This window comes from Dermochelys coriacea, chromosome 10 (assembly GCF_009764565.3).
Source record: "Dermochelys coriacea isolate rDerCor1 chromosome 10, rDerCor1.pri.v4, whole genome shotgun sequence".
NCBI lineage: Eukaryota > Metazoa > Chordata > Testudines > Dermochelyidae > Dermochelys > Dermochelys coriacea.
In genome coordinates this window covers 79,788,270-79,809,462 of record NC_050077.1, presented here as the reverse complement: position 1 = coordinate 79,809,462, position 21,193 = coordinate 79,788,270, and the positions used below count along the sequence as shown (strand labels likewise).

Genomic DNA, 21,193 nt, shown 5'->3' with positions numbered 1-21,193 from the left:
ATCAGGTAACAAATTGCTCTTGTCCACTTGCATAAGAGGCTGTACAAATAGCAAAATGAAAGACTTTGCTTGTAAATCTTTATTAATAGAAATACACATTCAGCTGCCTTTGGAAGGACAACCAAACTCAGTAGTTTAAGATCCATGGCAAATCACACTAAATATGGGTTGCAGTGCCTGCCCCATACCCTCACCACCATGTATTTCATAAATGTTTAAATGCCCTTTAAAGTAATTAGAAGAATGAATGCTGTGTTAAATTCTCAGTGTCGGCACCAAGATATTCAATCCCTTGATTCACTGTCAAATAGATGTAGAAGTGACACTGTGTACAAATTATGATGTAACTATCCTGAGGAAGCTGGGCTTAGCCTTTCAAGCAGAAAGGCTCCTTTTAACACTTTTAGGCCAGGTTTACACTACAGACCTATATTGGTATTACAATGTCACTCAGGTGAAATCACACCCCTGAGCAACATGCAGTTATACTGACTGGGCTTAGTGTGTAGACAGTGCTGTGTGTGTGTGAGAGCATCTCCTGTCAACACAGCTACCACCTCTTGTGGAGACGCTCGCCCGTTGGTGTAGGTATGATTTCACTTAAGTGCTACCGTGGTGCAGCTGTGCTGGAAGACCTGCCCTTCAATAGTGGTGAAAGTTCCTTAGGATGGTGCCTTTTTGCAGAATGCCTTCAGTGGCGGTTGGGACCACTTCTCTGCAAAAACCCCACCTAAATGTTCTAGTGTTAACCTCACAATAACAATCTTTGGGGGGAAAAGATATTTCACATCGAAAATACAGCCACATGTTTGATGCGTTAGGGATGGAGAACGAAAAGTACCTATTTTCCTGTATAGAGGGTTTTTTGGTTGTTTTTTTCCTGGTGTTATGCTTTCGTAAAATAAAACCATACAATCAGTGGGATGGCAATAAATTGATCTTCTTAAAGTTTAGTGATTGCTCTGGAATTAACTTGCACAAGGGTTACAGTGGGTGCTGGGGGAAAGAGTACTAGACTCAGCTGGGTCAACAGAGCAACTAGCTGCTCTGTAGTCAAGGTTACAATTAAGTTTATTTAAATCAGACTTTAGTTCATGTCAGGGAAGATGCAAAAAGTCAGAGGGGGCTAAGACCTGGTAGATCAGGCTGGGAGCACAGGAGTCATTTTTATCACCGTTCCCTTTATTCAAAACGGCTCATTTTTAACCACTGGGGGTTTCTTTGTTAAAAGTAATTTTAATTGTTTAAAATTCACCTAAGGCATAAACCAAACATATCACTTGCCTCCCATTTGCTGGTATCTGGTACACAATACCAAAATGGTCACGCACTTATTAGGCCCCCAACACTGCACCCCAAAAGCAAATTGCCAGCCTGGCATGCAGACTCCTTAGCTGCAGTCCTCTGCATTCAGGAAATATGGAAGGAATAGGAAAACAGGTGCTTGCTGCCTTCTCAACAGGGTTTGAGCCAAGCACTTACACTACCATTCCCAAAACAGAGAGGACAAGGGGCTGGCCTCCCTATAATAGCAGAATGAAGGTTGTGGGATCATCTCAAGAGAGGCCTGCTTTACCTCTGCATTTCCTGGTGTAATTCTAATTTTTGTGGGCTACTGGGGGGGAAGAATGGCAGGGATTAGAACCTCAATGCTACACAGCCTGGTTTTCCAGTGTCTGAATTTGAGCATTTAAATTCTCACCATCTGGAAGGGCAGAGTTAGTGACCACAAGGCCATGGGAAGTAGCAGCTATGTCAACTGGTGAGGGAAATTTGAAGGAGTAGGTAGCTCCCACTAATGACTGGCTAGGACGTATGTAGCCAGACAGAGGCTGCTGGACACCCCTACATGTTTCTATTCCATGGGGGAGAGAGATTAAGCCTTCCTATTGTACATACATTGAGAACAAGCTGGTGGTGTCCAATGCTGACACTAGTTGCTCCCAGGTTTAAATATATCAGCAAAAGCCTGCTGAAAAAAAGCAGACCTAGCACTGACCATTAATAAATATATTTTCCATGCTGCTCTTGGTCTCTGTTCCTCAGGCCATTCCTAGTCAGTTTCACATAGCATGGAGTGGATGGTCTGAAATACTATACCCCAGCATCACAAGCCCTATCTGCATTCAATATCTGAGAGAGAGTAAATATCCAATTAAGAATAACTATTATATTCCCAGTTAGAACTGCTCAGGTTTTTGCATATAGGATTTCTTTTTATAATACGCAAAAAATAAAAGGAGTACTTGTGGCACCTTAGAGACTAACCAATTTATATGAGCATAAGCTTTCGTGAGCTACAGCTCACTTCATCGGATGCACTGAATGCATCCGATGAAGTGAGCTGTAGCTCACAAAAGCTTATGCTCAAATAAACTGGTTAGTCTCTAAGGTGCCACAAGTACTCTTTTTATTTTTTGCGAATACAGACTAACACGGCTGCTACTCTGAAACCTTTTATAATACGGGTAACTGATAGGAAACATGTTTAACTATTGCCATTGTTCAACATTAAGTGCCATGCATATATGACTGAAGAGGAACTCAATACAGTGTATGGGAATGCTATCTGAAGACTCACTATGAAATCTAACAATCATTTAACTGTAGAAAATCCTTTCCATTATTATAATAGATAAAATTGTAAGAATCAGAGGCTCCTGTCATTAAGATAAATTAGATCTAGGAAAGCACTGTAGTCCCTGCTTTACTTCATCTTTCTCTTTTTTGATCCAAGGTGCTGTCTCCTTTGCTTGTAGAGGTGACGCAAGTTTATAAACAAACCTGAAAAGAGAAATAATGGTTTAGGCAGAACTGAAAATCTGCAGATTACTTATGCCAAATAACTGCACTGAGTTAAAAATGATTTCAGATTTTCTTCTCACGTAGGTACAAAAAACTATGAAAGCTAACGACAAATGAGTCGTTGCTGAGGTAGGGTTGAGACTGCAACAACCCACACTGTTTGTTATTGTAGGGGTGCTTAGGAGTTCTGGTTGTCACCCTTTAGGGGTAACGGTATTGAAGACAGAGGGAGGGGGAAATAATTCTAGAATCTTGTGCTAGCTTGTGAGAAAAAGTGTCACAAACCTAAGCAACCCACATCAGACTAAACCACAGAAACAGGGTTGGTGTCATTTAAGTCTTTTTTCATCAGATGAAATGAAGTTTGGAGTTCAAAATTTTCATTTAAAAATCATGGGCTAGATTCTGTATTCCTCTGATTTCAATGAGACTTTTGGATCCACAGAGATGTAGGCTCAACCTGCCCACAGTACACTTCTATCATTAGTCCACTAATGATAGAGAACAAACAATTGTAGCTGATCAGTTAAACATTAAACTACTGTTTTTTTTTTTAAAAAAAAAACCCTCCTATGAAGCTCTTCAGGGAACTGCTTCTTCATATTCCACTAGTATCAGTGTATTTTGGTTGACATCTGTGTAGTTTTGAAGTACACAAAGAATCCAGCAAAATCCTGCAGAAGTCCACACTTTTACCCAATGATTCTGATATAATAATTGTAATATTTTGGCCTCTGGTGTATCTGCATGTGCTTCAAGGTGATCTGTTATAGAGGTCTCCTTTTTGGGTTAACCTGTGCTATTCACTACAATATGAAGACAGTTTAAGCTCAAATTGGTATAACAATGACCAATCAGATATGCTAATTTAAAGTTGCAATCTGTTACTCCTTTTTTGTACATAAATGACTTTTGGTATTTCAACAGGAGAGAAATACAATGAAACAACAAAAACTTACCTAAAAATAACATCATAAGGTAGATTTGAAGAAGGAATGAAAATTTGATTGTGATGCTCATCGGATATGGCAGTGTGAAACTAAACTTCCCTGTTTCACTGAAGATTGGAATGGCCTGAATCAGACAGACAGCTGAAAGCAGAAGGCCAAGAAGATTATAGGCAAAATACAAAGGACAAGGTAAACTCTAGAGCTGGTCAAAAAACGAAGCTTCTCAAAGTTGTTCTCTTTTAATGGTAAAATATTTTGATACTTTCTGACAAGCTCTTGTAATCTAGAAAGACTTCAGCATAAACTAGTTTTAAGTGGTATCTTTAAACACAGCTGCACCTAAGTCGTGATATTTTCCTAGTTTTTTTTTGTTTGTTTGTTTGTTGGCATTGGTGGGCAATGCTATTAATTCACCCACAGCAACAAGATATTAGCTTTGCTAGCTAGGTTCAGTGCACTCTGCTGTTTCTCACTGTTTCTTTAGAAACTTAAGTTGGTACAAATTTCTATTGCAGTGAAACAGAAGTTAAACACACACCATTCATCTCCACATAAGATGATGTGTAGCAAGAGAATTCGAGCCTTGCTGTCTCCCCAAAGTAGTTGTTTTCAAATTGGCCCTAAAAACACAGGAAGGGACACAGCCCATGTTTCATGCTCCCCACCTGCCTCTAAAGCCAGCCACGCTCCTCTCACGAGAACATTATACTTCGGGCTCTACGGGAATAGGAGCTGCAGCTTGGAGACTACTTCCACTCTATGGCTTTTACCCCCTGGTGCTGCAACCACTGGTAGCACAGTCACAGAGCCAGTGGGTGGAGGAGCTCCAGGAAGAGTGGCACCCTGTGAGTGTCCCAAGATCCAGGGACTTGGAGCCAAGATTGCTCATGGGTCCCCTGTGCAATTTAAGATTTAGGCCCGTGCCCTTTCTAAAGTGTGAGACCATTACGCCCTCCCTGTCCAGGGGAGAAGGAGCCAGACTCCCCGAGTAATAAAGTGCACAGACACGGCTCTCCTTCCCTGCTGCAGGAGGAGGGGATAGGGATCATACAGTGTTTTCACACACACACAAAGTGAAAAACAGCTTCTCCCAAATCTCACTATGAAGAAGAGCAACAACCCAAACCGGCCAAAAAAAGTAAACAAATTGTGCATCCGTTTTCCTGTTCAACTGTATGTGGGGTGATTTGCTCGTACCATGCCTCACGTCTCATTCTCCTGCTCTTCCTGTGTATTAGGAGACCTGTGCTTCCTACCTTACTTTAAGTGGAGTCTCTCTTTTGGGAAGGGAGAAACCCTGACTGGGGACCATTCTCCTCTCTTCGCCCTTAGCCTAGAAGGATTATTTCAAGCGCAGACACCACTAGCATCGACTTTTGCTCCAGCCGCTCCTATCACTTTGTAACTAGCCTTTGAGCAGCTATGGCCGTGTATCTTTTCCCAAAGCTTCTAGCAATGCCTTCATTTGTATCAGCTGGGAGGAGCTGTGGCTCACACCAGTGTAACTCCAAGATGCACCTCTTGGCGGACAGGAGTGCTAGGCTGCCAGCCTGGCAATCCAAACATTTCTTCTTGAGGTGCTATGGGTGATAGTAGGATGGATGAAGAAAGCGACAGAGCTGGAGACGGAAGTCCTCTACGTATCCAAAGGGCAAAGTAAAGCAAAGCCAATGTTAGTGCAAACTTCCCTGGTGCAGACGTGCCTCACGCCTGCACCTCTACAGGTCTGAGGTAAGTTCAGTTTCTGCACCAGTCCAACCTTAGGTCTCTCTGACACTCCCAGCAAGGCCGCCAATTATTGCGACCGCTTTTGTTATGCAAACAGTGGGAACCGGGGCCTATGTTACCCTTAGCTTTCACTCTTCAGACGTGACCAAGGCACAGTACAGTGCATTTGACTTAGCGAGAGCTGGGTGAACATTTTCAGTTGACTAACAAATCTGCCAAAAATGCAATTGTGAGGCAACCCAAACTATTAAAATTCAGGTCGAATTCAGCAAATGGTTTGGGTGGAACAACAAACGGGGGGGGGGGGGGGGGGAACGTAGAAGTCAAAACAAACCTATTCAACATTTTATTTTGAAACTAACCATCAAAATGTTGCTTCAAAACTAGCAGTTTTGCTTTGAAACTTTGTGTTTGATCAGAATGATATTATTTTGGTTCAAAATAAACTAATTTTTTTCAGGTTTTTCAATTCCACCATCAAACCAAAATATGAATTACTCTCTCATCTCTATACAGAGCAGCATGATCTACAAGGCTGTGTTTTTGAAGCATACCTTCTGCCAACGTGCCTAAAGGATAGAGAGGAATCCAGATGGTGTATCGGATCCAAGTTAGTAATTTCCATTCTATATCAATGCAGGAAAGCATGTAGAATGGATACCTAGAGTAAAATTCAGTTTGAAAGACAGACATTACTTAAAAGTTTAACTTTCCACTTAAGTTACAATATTGTGCATAATCACTGTATGATGTTGTCAATGTCAAATATTCATGATAAACACGATCAATTCGTTTAGTTATTGTCTTAATTGTAAATAATGAGTAAGAATATTAAAAAGGGACTGTTTCATATGGAGCTCCGGCAGGTATGTTTTTCCTCTGACAGCTTGTACTAGACCTATTATCCTGGCAACCTGGATAGGGTTAACGGTCTGCTTTCTTCAACAAATATTTCAATTTAGATCCCAAAAAATGAATAGAATACAATGTAGTTGGCAGACAAACACCAGAAATTCCCAGAATCCATCACATTCTTTAGCTAAAGGTCTGAATGTCCTGTGGAAAGTGACATGAAAATCAGATTTCCTTACCAAGAGCTAGGAAATGGGTAGAGGAACATAGCAGCAAGTTTTCCCAGACATGTAGCAACATGCACTCTGGTATCTCACATTGGAATCAGTCCCAGACTCTGCCAGACACAGGAAACTAGCAAGACACTTATGCTGTGACAAATCTGAGTCCCAAGGAATGCTTTATCAGCAGGGGCTATAATGCGAATGCCACTGGGTGTTTCTTAATGGCAAAATAAAAATTATTTTAAAGCAAAAGGCTGTTTTTCAGTAGACCCCTGGCATTCCATGCACGTCAAAGGAAAATCCTACAAACCTGAATAACTCAATAATACTCCAGCAGTAAAATACAAAGAACACCACCGCTTTGCTTTGCATTTCCTCCACATTTCCGAGGACAATAAACAAGACAAAATTTCTTCCAAGTACCTATTTAACAAAACACCAACACATACATGTAAGTATACTCAACAGATACCAATGTGGCACAGTCAGAGGGCAACAGTGAGCCCTTCCCACTAGAAATACACAGGCTCCATAAGAGCTGCACACGCAGCTCAGGGCCCGGGCACATTAGTGGTGCTGGAAGACCAGGGCATGTGCCTCTGGAGCTGAGCTGTGGGCTGGGGAAATGCTTCCTAAGCCTGTAGTCCTTGTACATACTGACCAGCTATATTAGGAGCCAACCCAGGAGCAGAGAGAGAAGGTGGCCACACCTTTTGCAGCACAGTGGGTTTGCTGTGGGAAGTTGAGCTGGTCCAAGTGCATGAGGATTTCCTCCCACCCCCTGCTGTTCTTGTCTTTTCCCCAACTCCTTGTCTCGTCAGACAACCCAAGAAGGCAGCCTACCAACCCAGGCTAGGAAGCCTGGATTCTACCTATGGGGCAATATATATCCCTGGCGTAACTCCAAATTGATGCCATTTCCTCCTCCCCTTCCCCGCCCCCTGCTTTTTTTTAAAAGCAGTAATGGCTAAGACTATCACAATATAAACTGTAATAACTTGGGGTGCGAGGAATCTTAAAATATTACCTGGAAAAAAGAAGGTATAAATGGTGATCTGACGATTCCTACTAGTGAATTCAGGATCTCTATAAATGCGAGCGTCTGACAGAAATATATCATGTCAGCAATGGTGTCAAATGTATCGTAGAAGGAATCTATCAAACAAAAAACCGCTTTAAGGCATCTGAATTTGCCTGCCAGGAGAAGCCAGCTTGACTACACAGCCCCCAACAAATACTGACTCACTCAAATATTTTAGAACTATATTTGTGTTGGGAAAATTTAGTGTTCAACCTTGTGTGTACAGCCTATATGCAGGCTAGTGTGCAGTCAGAGTAAAAGCCTTAAAAATGTTACCCGATCAAAGTAAAAGTCCTATGCTGAAAGAATCATAGGGTTAGAAGGGACACAATGGTCATCTAGTCTAACCCCCAATGCAAGTATAATTAGAGCTACTTCAGTAAATAATATGGAAAAGAAAGAGGGCTGTGCTCTGGATTAACAGCATGGACAATTGGATCTTTTAGAAAAATAACATTTGAGCCAATCCATTTTTAATAATACTGGCTCTCTAAATGTAAGAAACGTCTGTCTCGAGTGCGAGGCAGTGTAGTTGTAGCCATGTCTGTTCCAGGATAGTAGAGAGACAAGGTGGGTGAGATAATATATTTTATTGGACCACCTTCTGCTGATGACAGAGATAAGCTTTCAAGCCACACAGAGCTTGTCTCTCACCAACAGAAGGCGGTCCAATAAAAGTTTCAAGTGAGATTTTTCATTCCCCCACACCCCACTCCACAATACAGTTTCTTTTTTAAAATTAAAATTTAGCATGTATCGATTACAGAAAATATTACTGATGCCCATAAATCACAGACTCTGTGATTATTTACAGGTCCTGTCCTTAATGTTATAACAACTTTTGGGAGGGTTTTGTTGTGCATTTCAATCAAGTATTTACAGTTTATGTGGCATAATTTAGATGTCATTGTTTAGACATTACTGCAAAGGGTGAAAGGAGGAATAAAATAAAATAGGATAAAATAGTACTTATTACTTGCCTTTTCCTAAGATAAAGAGGCGAACTGTCATATTCACAAAAATCCAGGAGAACCCCAAAAACTGCACAAGATTATACATGAACAAATATCCTCTCTTCAGCTGTCTGAAAGCTATAATCAATGTTAAACAATCATGTTAGCAAAATGCAACAGCATTCCTATATTCTGCAACTGGCTCTCAGTGGCGAGGTGGGTTAGTGAGTTAGCCTTTCAAATCTGAAGATGGGTTACAAAAGAAAACAAGGTTTCACGCTATTCTGGACAATACAGGACTACCAAACAATTTGCCATGTGGACTCAAGGGAAACTCAGCACTGGAATAACAGGAGTGCTGCACCTATCTCAGCTTGGTGCTCACCTATCTCACCTATCTGCACCTATCTCACATCCCCTGCTGGCACTATTGATGACAAAAATGTTCAAATCCTCTATGAAACAGTAGTGTGGTTTTACTCAGCTTGTAAGTAGTTATATACATAATAAAGTGCCGTATACTAGTTTTACAGAGAGACAACAAGTCTATCAACACTACCATGACAGCATCGGAAGTACTTAAGTGCATGCTTACAGAGGTAATATTTTGCGCGTGATGTGCATAAGCAAGCCATTGCCACTATCTTATCCACTAAATTAGTAAGGTTGATTTGAAGATACAGTCACTTACGGTCTTTAGGGACTCTGGATTCAATTCTGATTTTGTTAATCCTTTCTTCTTCTTCCTAAAAATTAGGGATAAAGTTTTAAAGGGTTTTAGTGTAGTATTTCTATACAGTAATTAGCAGCTAATATTTAGTTAACTGTTCTGCTGCAAAGCTAGTGGGGTTTTAGAGTCAGCTAATATCTACTTACTAGTCTAATGTGTTAAATTTTTCACCTAGGCAAAACTGTGCAGATTCTTCATTGTCAGAAAGAGTGTTACTGCAATAGCTAATGGTTGTCTAACCAGCTATGCAACCTTCATTATATATTTTCATCTAATGAATACATTTTGTGGTGTGAAAATGGCCATTTTCCATGTTAATTCTTGATCATTACCACCACTCAAAACTGTTCCTTTTCTTATGAGAGTGTGAAGTCATCCTCTGGCTCTCTTCAGACCATTTAACACACACCCCAATTGTTAACTCCTGGGAAGAAGTAAAGTCACTCTGGATTGCTGTATAAATCAAAACAGCCCTTTGCAATATCCTGTATAACTTACGTGGTCATTAGGAGGTAAGAAATAGACTTGTCCTTCTGACCATGGGGCAGTGTGTGTTGTAGAAATGACACCACTCACGCTTTTGCATGGACGTTTGCGTCCTTTCCAAGAGGGATTGTTATTTCTTTGCTAACCATTCTGAATGCAGTAGAGAGCATTTGAATTACCACATAGCTGAATGTAAAGACAAGGACAGCCTGGTGGCTCAGGAGGCTGCTTCTGGACACTCTACCTAGAAATCCTCATTTTAGAAACAATCTTGGGACTCCTGCTTTTCACACAAGCGAGGCTGGAGTGTTTTAGAAAGTGAGTCTCTCTTGGTCTTTGACTGAAGGAAACAGCACACACTATCTAGGAGATATAACCTGTCAAGTTCAGAGCCAGATCCATTTGGGAGCATTCTGATTTGGGGCCAACTCTAAAAGCAATATAAGCAAAAGGCTAGCATGTGCTTGAGTCAGTCTCGTTTAAGAAGAACAGAGGACACGCTGTCTCTCATGGCTAGGCACCTCAACTTTTGGAGACCTTGGTTTGTAGGTAGGCAAGATAGCTTGAGCTCTCTGCCAACATCAGATATCCCAAGGATTTCAGCTTATTTAGACTGCAAGCTCTTCAGGGCAAGGACCATCCATATATGTTTATATAGTGTCTAGCACAGGAGTTCTCAAACTGGGGGACGGGACCCCTCAGGGGGTCACGAGGTTATTATATGGGGGGGTCGTGAGCCTGCACCACAAACCCTGCTTTGCATCCAGCATTTATGTTAAATATATTAGGAAGTGCTTTTAATGTATGTGGGGGGCCGCACTCAGAGGCTTGCTATGTGAAAGGGGTCATTAGTACAAAAGTTTGAGAACCACTGGTCTAGTACAATGGGACCCTGATCCAGACTGGGGCCTCTGTGTATAATAATTTACAGATAATGCTCATTTTAAACCAAACACCTCACCTAGTAGGGCCTTCCCCTTTTAGTTTCAGGTCTTTATACTGAATCCATTTATTATTGTTTAATTTGGATCTTGCAACCAGCACACTAGTCAGAACTCCAAATATAAATATGTTAACTCAATGGCAAGAATCTAGGTATTTCTTAGGACATGCACTCTTAGCTGCTTATTTAAACTGCTCCGAAAGCGCATGGAGTACTGACCTTTGCTTTGAGTTCCATTTCAGCATCAGACTCATCTAGCCAGCGATCAAAATCAGGGGCTAGGAACATTGGGCGTCTCTCCTGTTTGGTGAGTCTTTTCCACCAGTTGCTTTCTTTTTTCTGCACGGTGATGTTCAACTGCCTTTGAGTCACTTTGTACTCCAGCTGCGAAACACACAGTGGGGGGGCAGACACAGGAACATGCCTCATTAGAGCTGGGGCCCTCATAACAAGAATGTTTTTGGGGCTGGTGAAAGGTTCTGCATTGACGGCTCTGGAGAGCAAAGTCCTCTATCACCAATGCATGTACAACACAGGCAGCAGCAGTGCGGCTTATTTGCGCTGCCCCAACCCTGACGTAGAAGGGTTGTGTCTAAGGATTTGTCTACATGCCAGTCAGGGGTTGCAAGTGCAGCTTGCGCAGACAAACCTGAGCTAGTTTTACTCTAGCTAGCTCGGGTAGGGTAGCAGTAAGCCACAGAAACGCATGCTGTACAGGCCCACCTGGAACGCTGGGTAATCGCTCAAGCTGCTAGCCCACACGGAAACCCAGGCTGCTGCAACTTCACGGCTCTGGGGCCTGAGCTAGACAGATTAAAGCTAGCTCGGGTACGTCTGCGTGAGCTGCAATCATGCCCCAACTGCAGTATTGATATACCGTACGGGGGAGAAGGCAGGTCAGTATCCACAGCCACATTCAGCGTCTGGCGCCTCTGTGGTAACTGCCTATCAAGGGTGCCAGCTGCAGTGGTGGTAGTTTTTGGGATGGTCTAGCTGTCAGTAGACTGGTTTCCCAAGACCCTCAGTTCATTTCACACAGGCCACTAAACAGCCAGTAGAGCAGTGGTCTCCAACCTTTTTAAGCACAAGATCACTTTTTGAATTTAAGCGCAACGCAGGATCTACCTCAAAGGAACTGTAGAAACAACAGTAATCACACAAACCCAAAAACCCTTGCCCCGCCCCCTGCCGCAGCGCCACTCACAGCATCCCCCCTCCCTCCGTCGCTCGCTCTCCCCCACGCTCACTCACTTTCATTAGACTGGGACAGGGGGTTGAGTGGGGGGGGGCGGGCTGTGGGGTGAGGCAGAGGGATCTGGGGTCCGGGAGGTGGCTCCGGACTGGGCCTGGGGCAGGGGTACAGGAGGGGGTTCAAGGTGCGGGTTCCGGGAGGGAGTCTGGGTCCGGGAGGTGGCTCAGGCAGCGGGTTCGGGTGCAGGCTCCGGGAGTGGGCTGGGGCAGGGGGTTGGGCTGCGGGGTTGTTGGGATTTTGTGGTTCCCAATAATAACCAAATGAGTCAGATGCTGGGCAGAATCAAGGGTCTTCGGCACTTTATTCAATTCAGTTCAACAAGACTTTATTCAATGTGCACAAAGGGAGAGCCCCTCCAGCAAGGAGCGCCTCCCGTTGCTGTTTTATAGCGCATGGCAGTTACATAACACAAACCTCTAGCCAATCATATTTAACCTTTCCAGATATGGATTTGTTCATCACATGCTTATACGTCTCCACTCCACATGTTGAGCTCACCCCCCCTCCCCTTGGCCTTTTCTAGAATTTTCCTAGGGTGGTGAGCCACAGCATGCTTCTCTGTGCACCCCTACCTTCTAAAACACAAGCATACCCTTCAGGGTGCAGGGGGTTCGGGTGCAGGGGGGGGGCTGAGGATGTGGGGTGCAGACTCTGGAGGGAGCTCAGGGCTGGGGTGCAGGAGGATTTTGGTGTGTGGGCTCTGGCCGGGCACGGCTTACCTCAGACAGCTCCGGGGCAGCGGGGCTAAGGCAGGCTCCCTGCTTGCCCTCGCCCCACACCGCTCCCAGATGCAGCCGCCGTGTCCGGCAGTGGCTCCGCCGGGGGGGAGGGGGCGGAGAAGAGAGGCAGATGGCTCCACACCCTGCCCTGTCCGCAGGCACCGCCTCCGCAGCTCCCATTGGCTGGGAACGGGAACCACCCACTCCCCCTAGGAGCCACTGTCAGACATGACTGCCACTTCCGGGAGCAGAACGGGGCTAGGGCAGGCAGGGAGCCTGCTTTAGCCCCACTGCGCCACCGGACCGTTAGCGGTCAAACTCCCAGTTCGGCTGCAGGAGGGTTGGCAACCGGATTGCAATCGACTGGTCGATCATGGAGCCTCCGACAATCTCAGCGTGTGAGATTCACAGCCAGATGCTCCACGGTCGACCAGTCGATCGCCATCGCCTGGCTGGTGACAACTGCATTAGAGGGTACCTATCAATTTCAGGCTGGAGTTGAACCAGTGACCTAAATACAAAAAGGGCTGGGGCCTGTTAGTCATCCCCTGAACCACCCAGTCCTCCTTAATAAGGTACATTTCAGGCCAAGCGTGAAGATACTGCTAGCACTGGCTGCAGTGAGTTCTTACTAGCAAAATGTACAGTGGTAACAACTGAAAGAAAGGGGTCTCTCTTTCCCAAGGGGCAACTGCCCCAATTTTAAAAGGTCCTAAAATAACCTAGAGATATGCAAGTGCTGAGAGGCAGCTTGTGGAGCTGCAAGTCAAAGTGAAAGTTTCTCAGTTCTTTTGCTCTTTTCTTATTTTATCAGCTCCTTTGACAGAGAAAAATCCAGACTGATGATCACACATTTGCACATGAAGGCCATGGATCAGGCACTCAGAAGCTGCCAAAGAACCAGGCCAATGGTGGGAAAGCCATTTCTCCATGTTTCTACTGGGGATAGTTCATACAGCACAGTAACTCCACCTCCTAACTATGACACCTGCCTCCTGCAGTGGCCATGGAACAAATATTTGAACCTTTAATTAGAAAGGGGGCAAAATCACTCGTCTGGATTTCTACACTACCCCACATACCTGTCAAATCTTTGGTGCAGTTTGAATCCACACTTAGCACTTTGATTACAATCCTTTGAGTAAGAAGGGGTGCTAAATATTTCACAAACACAAAGCCTTTGGGAGTAGATCTCTCCATTTTACAAATGAGGTAGCAGACGTAGGGTACAACTACACTAGACTTTGGCCCCTTGAGGTACTTACACATTCGTTAAGGCTAGTGTGACCACTCTCCCCCCTTCCCCCCCACACACTTGAGCCAGGCTATAAACACCTGATCAACCTGCATCCAACATGTGTGGTGGGTGAAATACACATTTGAAAAGGCTAGTGTAAGCATCTCAAATTAATTAGGAATCAGGTATAAAAAGCTAGTGAATTCAAGCTCAAAGAGAACAGTGAGTTGTCTGAGTTTAAACAGCAAGTTAGTGGTACAGAAACCTGACACAGAGGATCAGATAGGTGCCTTGTGGAATTTTCACCCTCAGTATTTTTGAAAACCACACAAGGCAACTACTGCATCCTTGATTGACTAAATATCTTTACAAAACTGATTCTCTGTGTCCTATTCCAGCTATTAGGTACATTCCCTCTGTCCAGGACTCTGCAACTGTTAAGGGCCAAGATTCTGCCAACTGAACTTCTCAATATATGAGATTAAAATGCACTCAAGACAAAAATAACCCACTGTTTGGTAGCGAGGGACAGTACATATTGCAGGCTTTGGAACGCGAAGCAGCTCCGGAGCAGTAGAGCTGCAGGTTTTTGCCTGGAGCTGGAGCACAGCTCCAAAGCCCTGACATATTGAGGAGTGCATGTTTGGAGTTTGGGTTAAAAATGGAGCTGAAATAAAGCAACAACAACTTAAAACTTTTACATTAAAAATCTCATTTCTAGAATTAACGTTTTCATGTTTTGGGGGTCTTGTGGAGAAGCTGGAGTTTTACTCAAAGCTTTATTTCTTCAAGCAGCCAAGTTAAATTGTTTCTAACTCAATCACACTGAGACACATGATCAGGTAAATCTTCAGTAAATGGTCCTTCATTCCAGGTCTATTCTACTGTAGCAAGTGGGGCGTGGTCTCCCTCCATGCATTCCTATACCTACTTTAATTATATTTACATACATCACAGTGTGGGGAGGGCAAAAAGAAAAGGAGTACTTGTGGCACCTTAGAGACTAACAAATTTATTAGAGCATAAACTTTCGTGAGCTACAGCTCACTTCATCAGATGCATTTACTCAGTGTGGGGAGAGAGCTCTGATTACTTCCCTCTGGCAGCAGAGCTGTGTGGCTCTCCTTTGATGTGGTGGAGACAATAGATAATTAATGGACAGTTAAACACTTCTGTTTACTTGCAAGATGGTTAGCGGCCATCTCTGAAAATATGAGCCACCCGTATGAAGCCACAAGCAAACATCCCAGATTTAATCCTGTGACAGTAGGGTATCATGTCAATAAGCTGATGCTGTGGTTGGAGAACTAGACTGACTGGACCTACAGATATTTATAGGGAAGATGTAAAACAGATGACCTGCACAACATGGGGCTCTTAATCTATTCAACAATCTAGCCACATGCCAGCCCCACCCTTGATTAAGTTTATTGAAAAAACCGATGAAGTGATTTGGGAAGGAAGGGATGAAGGTCATGTGTCTAAGGCAGTAGCATTAGCTCCATCAGCTAATGCAGGACGGTCTGTTACCACTGATTGCAAGGTGGTGCTCACCCACCTGCAGATCACCACAGCTTTCGAGGGGGTTGTCCTGGGGGACTCTGTTAGTCTTGCTAAGACATCTAAGAGGATGGTGGTGTTTGTTCCTCCTGTCTGAGGGTGCTCAGTCCTTCAAAATGCTGATGATGCCCTGCTCTCCCCCCTCCAAGCCAGCCAGTACTGCTTATCACCTTACCCCACACCTAGCTCAAATGAGGACCAACTGGCTGAGCTCAGTCTGATATGACGGATGCTAGAAGACTGGAGAAGGCAACTAGAAGCTATGGCCAAAGTAAGATCTGCCTCTGAACAAGAGTGTTTCCACGTTTTGTTGTTTGAGTTTGCAATCTTGGGGTGACTCGATTCCCACCTACTAGCTGACGGGAGAGCAACAGCTTTTCTCCACCCTATGTGGCACCAGTACAGTGCAGCTGTTTCTCCTATGCCATTCACCAATCCTTTGTCAGTGAACTCTGCATGGGGCTGCATCTCTGATCCATCCAGAAACCGAAGCTGGTGCAAAACCCAGTAGCCTTTTAATTAGCATGTTCCATTAGTGCTGCGACTTGCCCTGGGTGCCTAATGGCTTCCAAGGGATTTGAAGATATTGGTTTTGATCTATAGTACCACAAGTGGCCTAGGATATGCTTGCCTGAGACCAGGTCTATGCTAGGGACTTTTGCCAGCATGGCTATGTGGGCCAGGGGTGTGAAGAGGTGAATTCCCTGACCAACACAGGGGTGCAGGCAAAAGTCCCTAGTGTAGATGCAATGATATGTGCAAAACTATGCTTTTACTGGCATGGCTTGTTTCACTCATGGGGGGTGGTTTTATGATACCATAACTTTGCCAGAAATAGCTGCGTCCAGACTGGGAGTGCTTCACCGGTACAGGTATATTATATGAGCAAAGTGCTCCTACTATACCAATCAAAGCATATTTCTGTAGCTCTAACTGAATCTACACTATGGACTTTGGCTGGCACAGCTGTGTTGGCCAAGGGGGCTCCAGCACCTCTGGGAGCTCATCTGCAGCAATATGGCCGTCACTGGTTAGCTTTCCATGCTGTCTAGTAATATGACACTCAAGATGCCACTTGTTGGGAGCCATAGCTCGCTCTCCAGTCCTGGACTCAGATTATCCGAACAGCCTGCCAGCACATTGATTGGTCTTTTATCAGATATTTAAAACACGTCAAGTCTCTTAACAACGCTGTTATGCATTGGCATGGAGGATGTGCAGGTGCACAAATACAGCAGGACGTGCTCAGAGTGATTTGGGGTTAGACTAGTGGCTGGTCCACACATAGGCCTGTGCCAATTTAACCAAATCAGTTTGCTAGAGCCAATGTCATCATTTCAATGCAGTTCTGTGAGGGGACACTTATTTCGGAATAGAAGCGACTAGAGTCTATGGAGCCAACTGATTTTAGTTAAACATATGAACACTTTTTTTTTTATTTTGCACTAAGAGCACACATGCACCACAATAACTAACCAGATCAATTTAATTCTCATCTCTTGTTGTTTTCTTGCAAATCTTTGGGTAGACAAGGCCTGGAACTCTGTTTATAGTGGAGTCTAAGTCAAAGAACTTTTGCTGCTTTTACTGCAAAGCTTTGCTTCGATATTGATGGGTTGGCAATTCCCTTGAAATTCAGCAATTTACCCCTCCAGAGAGGAGTTAAATTCTGCATTTCAAGTGAAGTGACTCCTCTCCTTTCTTTGCTCAGCAAGATGGGAAGGGAAGGTCTATCTACCCCAAGGAAGGAAGGATTACGCAGAATTTCCCAGATTTACTGTCGCTATTCCTAGTGGGCAAATAAAAAGAACCAGGACAATTACAGGACAAGTCTTGCTACAGCTGCTCCCCACTGGGAGTTAAGATCAGTTGTGCAGGACCCCCTGTGATTAAAAGGACAGGCAGATCTTGGAGTGCCAGGAAGCTCTCTCCAGTTATAAGACAGGAACTAAGACAGTGCTTCACAGTAAGAGCGTTGCAACATGTTCATGCTGGGATTCTTAGTAATTCATACAAGCAATGAGAGCACACATGAAGATTTTTACCAAGGTCACAGAATATGTAAGAGGTGGTGTTGTTTTCTTTCAGAGAGGCTGCACTTCACATATGCTAACTTAACAGCGGATTGTATTTCCCCCAATCTGGGATGTTTCATTCAGAAAAATTGATAGATTCTCTATTTTACTGCTCCAGTAAATTTTTAAGCTACCCACCACTCGCTTCTGTAGTTAATTAAAGCCACGTTCATGTAAACCCATATTTATGAGAGCAGTATGAGATTTGTGTGAGAAAGGTTGCGGAATCAGGCTCAAAGACAGGGTATTGAATGTGTACTGCATTTAGAACTTTAAACATTAGTAAAATCATCTGTAATAGCAGGGATAGGCAAACTTTTTGGCCCGAGGGTCACATCGGGGTTGTGAAACTCCATGGAGGGCTGGGTAGGGAAGGCTGTGCCTCCCCAAACAGCCTGGCCCCCTGCCCCCTATCTGCCCCTTCCCATTTCCTGCCCCCCTCTGAGCCCCCAACCCATCTAACCCCCCTGTTCCTTGTCCCCTGACCGCCCCCTCCGAGGACCCCACCCCTATCCAACCCCCCCCGTTCCCCATCCAACCACCCCCTGCTTCCTGTCCCTAACTGCCCCCCGAAACCCCCTGTCCCTTATCCAACCCCCCTGCTCCCCGCCCCCTTACCATGCTGCTCAGAGCGGCAGGAATGCCAGTTGCACTGCCCACGCAGCGGCACAGCTGTGGGGGAGGGGGGACAGCAGAGGAGGGGCTGGGGGCTAGCCTCCCCAGCCGGGAGCTCAAGGGCCAGGCAGGACAGGCCTGGATGTGGCCTGTAGTTTGCCCTCCTCTGTGTTATAGAATCAGGAAGCAAAGCAACAACCCTAAATAGCATCCCAGAAGATTTAAAATATAGCCATTTCCCTTGGGAGTTTTTTTTTTTTTAACCACTCAACAGTAATACTTTTCTTTTGTAAAACATAGAAGAAAAAAATACATACTTGGGGCTTGACTGGTTCTAGAAATGCAAGCTGAAATTCATATACATTGTCCCCCTTGGCACCATGACCCTGGGCTAAAAGAAAAGGAGCAACAATCAGTGTAAAGATCCTGATTCCCCACCACCACCGCTCACCGTGTCCAAAATGAACTTTAACTATAATTATTGAGTGTTTGTTTAAAGTGCCCTCCCCTGCCCCACAGTGCTGCATGATCAAACTATTTAATAATGGACATGCAAAGACAGTGTCACAGCTTTTTAGAATTTAATTCACTTTTAACAAAGTGACATTTAAAAATGCGTTGGGTGCCTTATAGAGGGGTCGACATCCACTATAACAGAGAACAGTGCTGGAAAAGGACCTTCATGTGAGGCAGGAATGGATGAGACTCCAGGAGGAGCAAGTTCCTCCCAACGGGCTCTATCGCAGCAAAGGATCAGCTGCCCAATTTAAGATGCAATGGTGAAATCCCTAAAACATCAGTGAAGACAGAGTTCAAATATGCACCAGGATTTATCAGTTTCCTACAAAGCCAGGTCCTTCCCCATAAAATCCTCTGAAAGCCAGCAGGCTCAGCAAAAAATATGCCATTTTAAAAGGTGCCATTGTAAAATAATCCTGTCCCCATAAAGCTTGATACTATCTAAGCCAACACATTACGTCTTTACCATATGCTTCTGGGCCACAAGAGTGGTATACAGGCTCAAGGATGCAGTATGAAAGACACATAGTAGATTCCTAATGCAAAAAAGCAACAGTATGTTCCTAGCACTAACCTGACAAGCAAAACAGTGAACTCGGTCCCTTAAGGTTGAACTGTTCACTCAAAACAAAAAACCTTTACAAAGGAATCTATTTACCTTTCAAACTGAATTTTAGTTCCTGGTCCAAAACCTGATAGTATTTGCACACAAGGTCTTTGTGACAGCAATACTGCTTTCAATGTGAAGTTTAGGGAAAGACACATGGATAATCAGCCAACATATTTAAATGTGGTGCATGGTTTGTTTGTTTTTTTTAAATTAAATATGGTGGTCCTATCAACTACTTCAGCTAGACCTAGAACGTTTATCTGAAACCCAAAGCCACCAGCTCCAGCTGTATTGTGTTACACTTCTGTCTAAAGGCTCTGATGTTCAAGCTCTCTTGGGTGAGTGTAGGGGTCCAGGATTGGGGCCGAAATCATTACGACCAAGAAAAGAAATTAGAAAAGTTGTGGCCAGCAATCCCTTGGCAATCCCAGGCTGCATGTCTGCGTGTTGCTAGGAGTCCACCCCTGTGCAGAGGCATCAGGAATGCTATTAACTTTAAAACAAACGTAGTCACCTACCTTTGAAATGAAGCACGTCGTCCATAATGGTGATCTCGGGGCTCTGAGGAAAGAGAGGATGTTTTAGGCGGCAGGCGTGTACCCGTTTCAAACAAAGTGTTTAACGCCAGGCTTGTGGCAACTGAGGGGGATTCAGAATCTGACCCAGAAGAGCCTGGGCACTTCAAGCAGCCAAGTACCCAGGTTACCAGTTACACCTGTGGTTCTCCAGCCTTTTTCTTGGAGCCTAATGCCTAATGCACCTGGCATGAGATAGGGGAACTGTAGGCTCCTTGGGCTGTATAAACCATGCCCAGGACGGTGCGGGGGCCGCTGCGGGGGGGGTCTCCCTGGGCTGTACACGGTCATGGGTGCTGTAGAGCGGGGTGGGATGCATGCCCCGTGCACGGGAGGGGGGCCGCTGTACAGCAAGGAGGGGGTGTCTCCCTGGGCTGTACACACCATGCCCGGGACAGGGGCATTGTACGGTAGGGAAGGCGGGTCTCCCGAGGCTGCATTTCCCATGCACGGGATGGGGGCTCGGTTCGGTGGGGTGGGTGTCTCGCTGGGCTGCATGCCCCATGGACGCGACAGGAGCGTCTCCCTGGGCTGTAGGCGCGCTGCACGCACCAGGGGCGCCGCACAGTGTGGGAGAGGCGGCTCCCCGGGCTGCGGGCCCCGTGCACGGACGGGACCGGGGCGGGGCGGCGGATCGGGGGCCCGGCGGTACCTGCACGTCGCTCAGCTCCACGCGCAGGTAGAGCTCGCGGTGCCGCTGCGCCCAGTGCACGTGCGGGGTCAGGCTCTGGCGCTGCAGCATGGCGGCGGGGGCGGCCGGGCTCCGAGGGCTCCGCGCGGCGCCTGGCGAGGCCGGGGGTGGCTGGTTGCCCCCGGCGTGGGGCGGAGCGAGCTCCCCGGCCGATGCGCACGCGCCCTGCCGCTGTCTCCTCCCGCCCGCCTCCGGCTGTGGGGTGCCCAGGGGGGCTGGGCCCAGGCGAGGGCTTGGTACGTCCTAGGCTGTGCATGGTGCGGCTGGACCCCGGGTAGCACCGGTGCATGGTGCCGCAGGTTAGGCCAGGCACCAGTGCGTGGTGCGGGTAGGCCAGGCTACCTTGGCCCTGGGTAGCACCAGTGCGTGGTGCAGCTGGGCCCTGGGTAGCACCAGTGCATGGTGCAGCTGGGCCCTGGATAGCACCAGTGCATGGTGCGGGTAGGCTAGGCTACCTTGGCCCTGGGTAGCACCAGTGCATGGTGCAGCTGGGCCATGGGTAGCACCAGTGCATGGTGCGGGTAGGCCAGGCTACCTTGGCCCTGGGTAGCACCACTGCGTGGTGCAGCTGGGCCCTGGGTAGCACCA

At 45.7% G+C, this 21,193-nt stretch overlaps 1 protein-coding gene across 1 annotated transcript; it reads right to left on the bottom strand.

The window, feature by feature from the left end:
* Positions 1–64: 64 nt before the first annotated feature.
* Positions 65–20,773, bottom strand: HACD3 (3-hydroxyacyl-CoA dehydratase 3). The gene is made up of 11 exons (XM_038417829.2): positions 20,567–20,773; positions 19,858–19,900; positions 18,528–18,601; positions 10,972–11,136; positions 9,285–9,339; positions 8,621–8,731; positions 7,587–7,714; positions 6,870–6,982; positions 6,038–6,144; positions 3,765–3,896; positions 65–2,784 (listed from the first exon to the last, which is right to left on the bottom strand). The coding sequence occupies exons 1-11, from the start codon at positions 20,654–20,656 to the stop codon at positions 2,708–2,710; spliced, it is 1,095 nt and encodes a 364-aa protein (XP_038273757.1). The 5' UTR covers positions 20,657–20,773; the 3' UTR covers positions 65–2,707.
* Positions 20,774–21,193: the final 420 nt, after the last annotated feature.

Excerpts from the sequence above, each read along its gene's own strand:
- HACD3 (XM_038417829.2), bottom strand. The coding sequence starts at position 20,656 with ATGCTGCAGCGCCAGAGCCTGACCCCGCACGTGCACTGGGCGCAGCGG. Across the intron at positions 19,901-20,566 it reads TGGAGCTGAGCGACGTGCAG|AGCCCCGAGATCACCATTAT; the intron begins GTACCGCCGGGC and ends CTCTTTCCTCAG. Across the intron at positions 11,137-18,527 it reads TAGAACCAGTCAAGCCCCAA|CTGGAGTACAAAGTGACTCA; the intron begins GTATGTATTTTT and ends TGTGTTTCGCAG.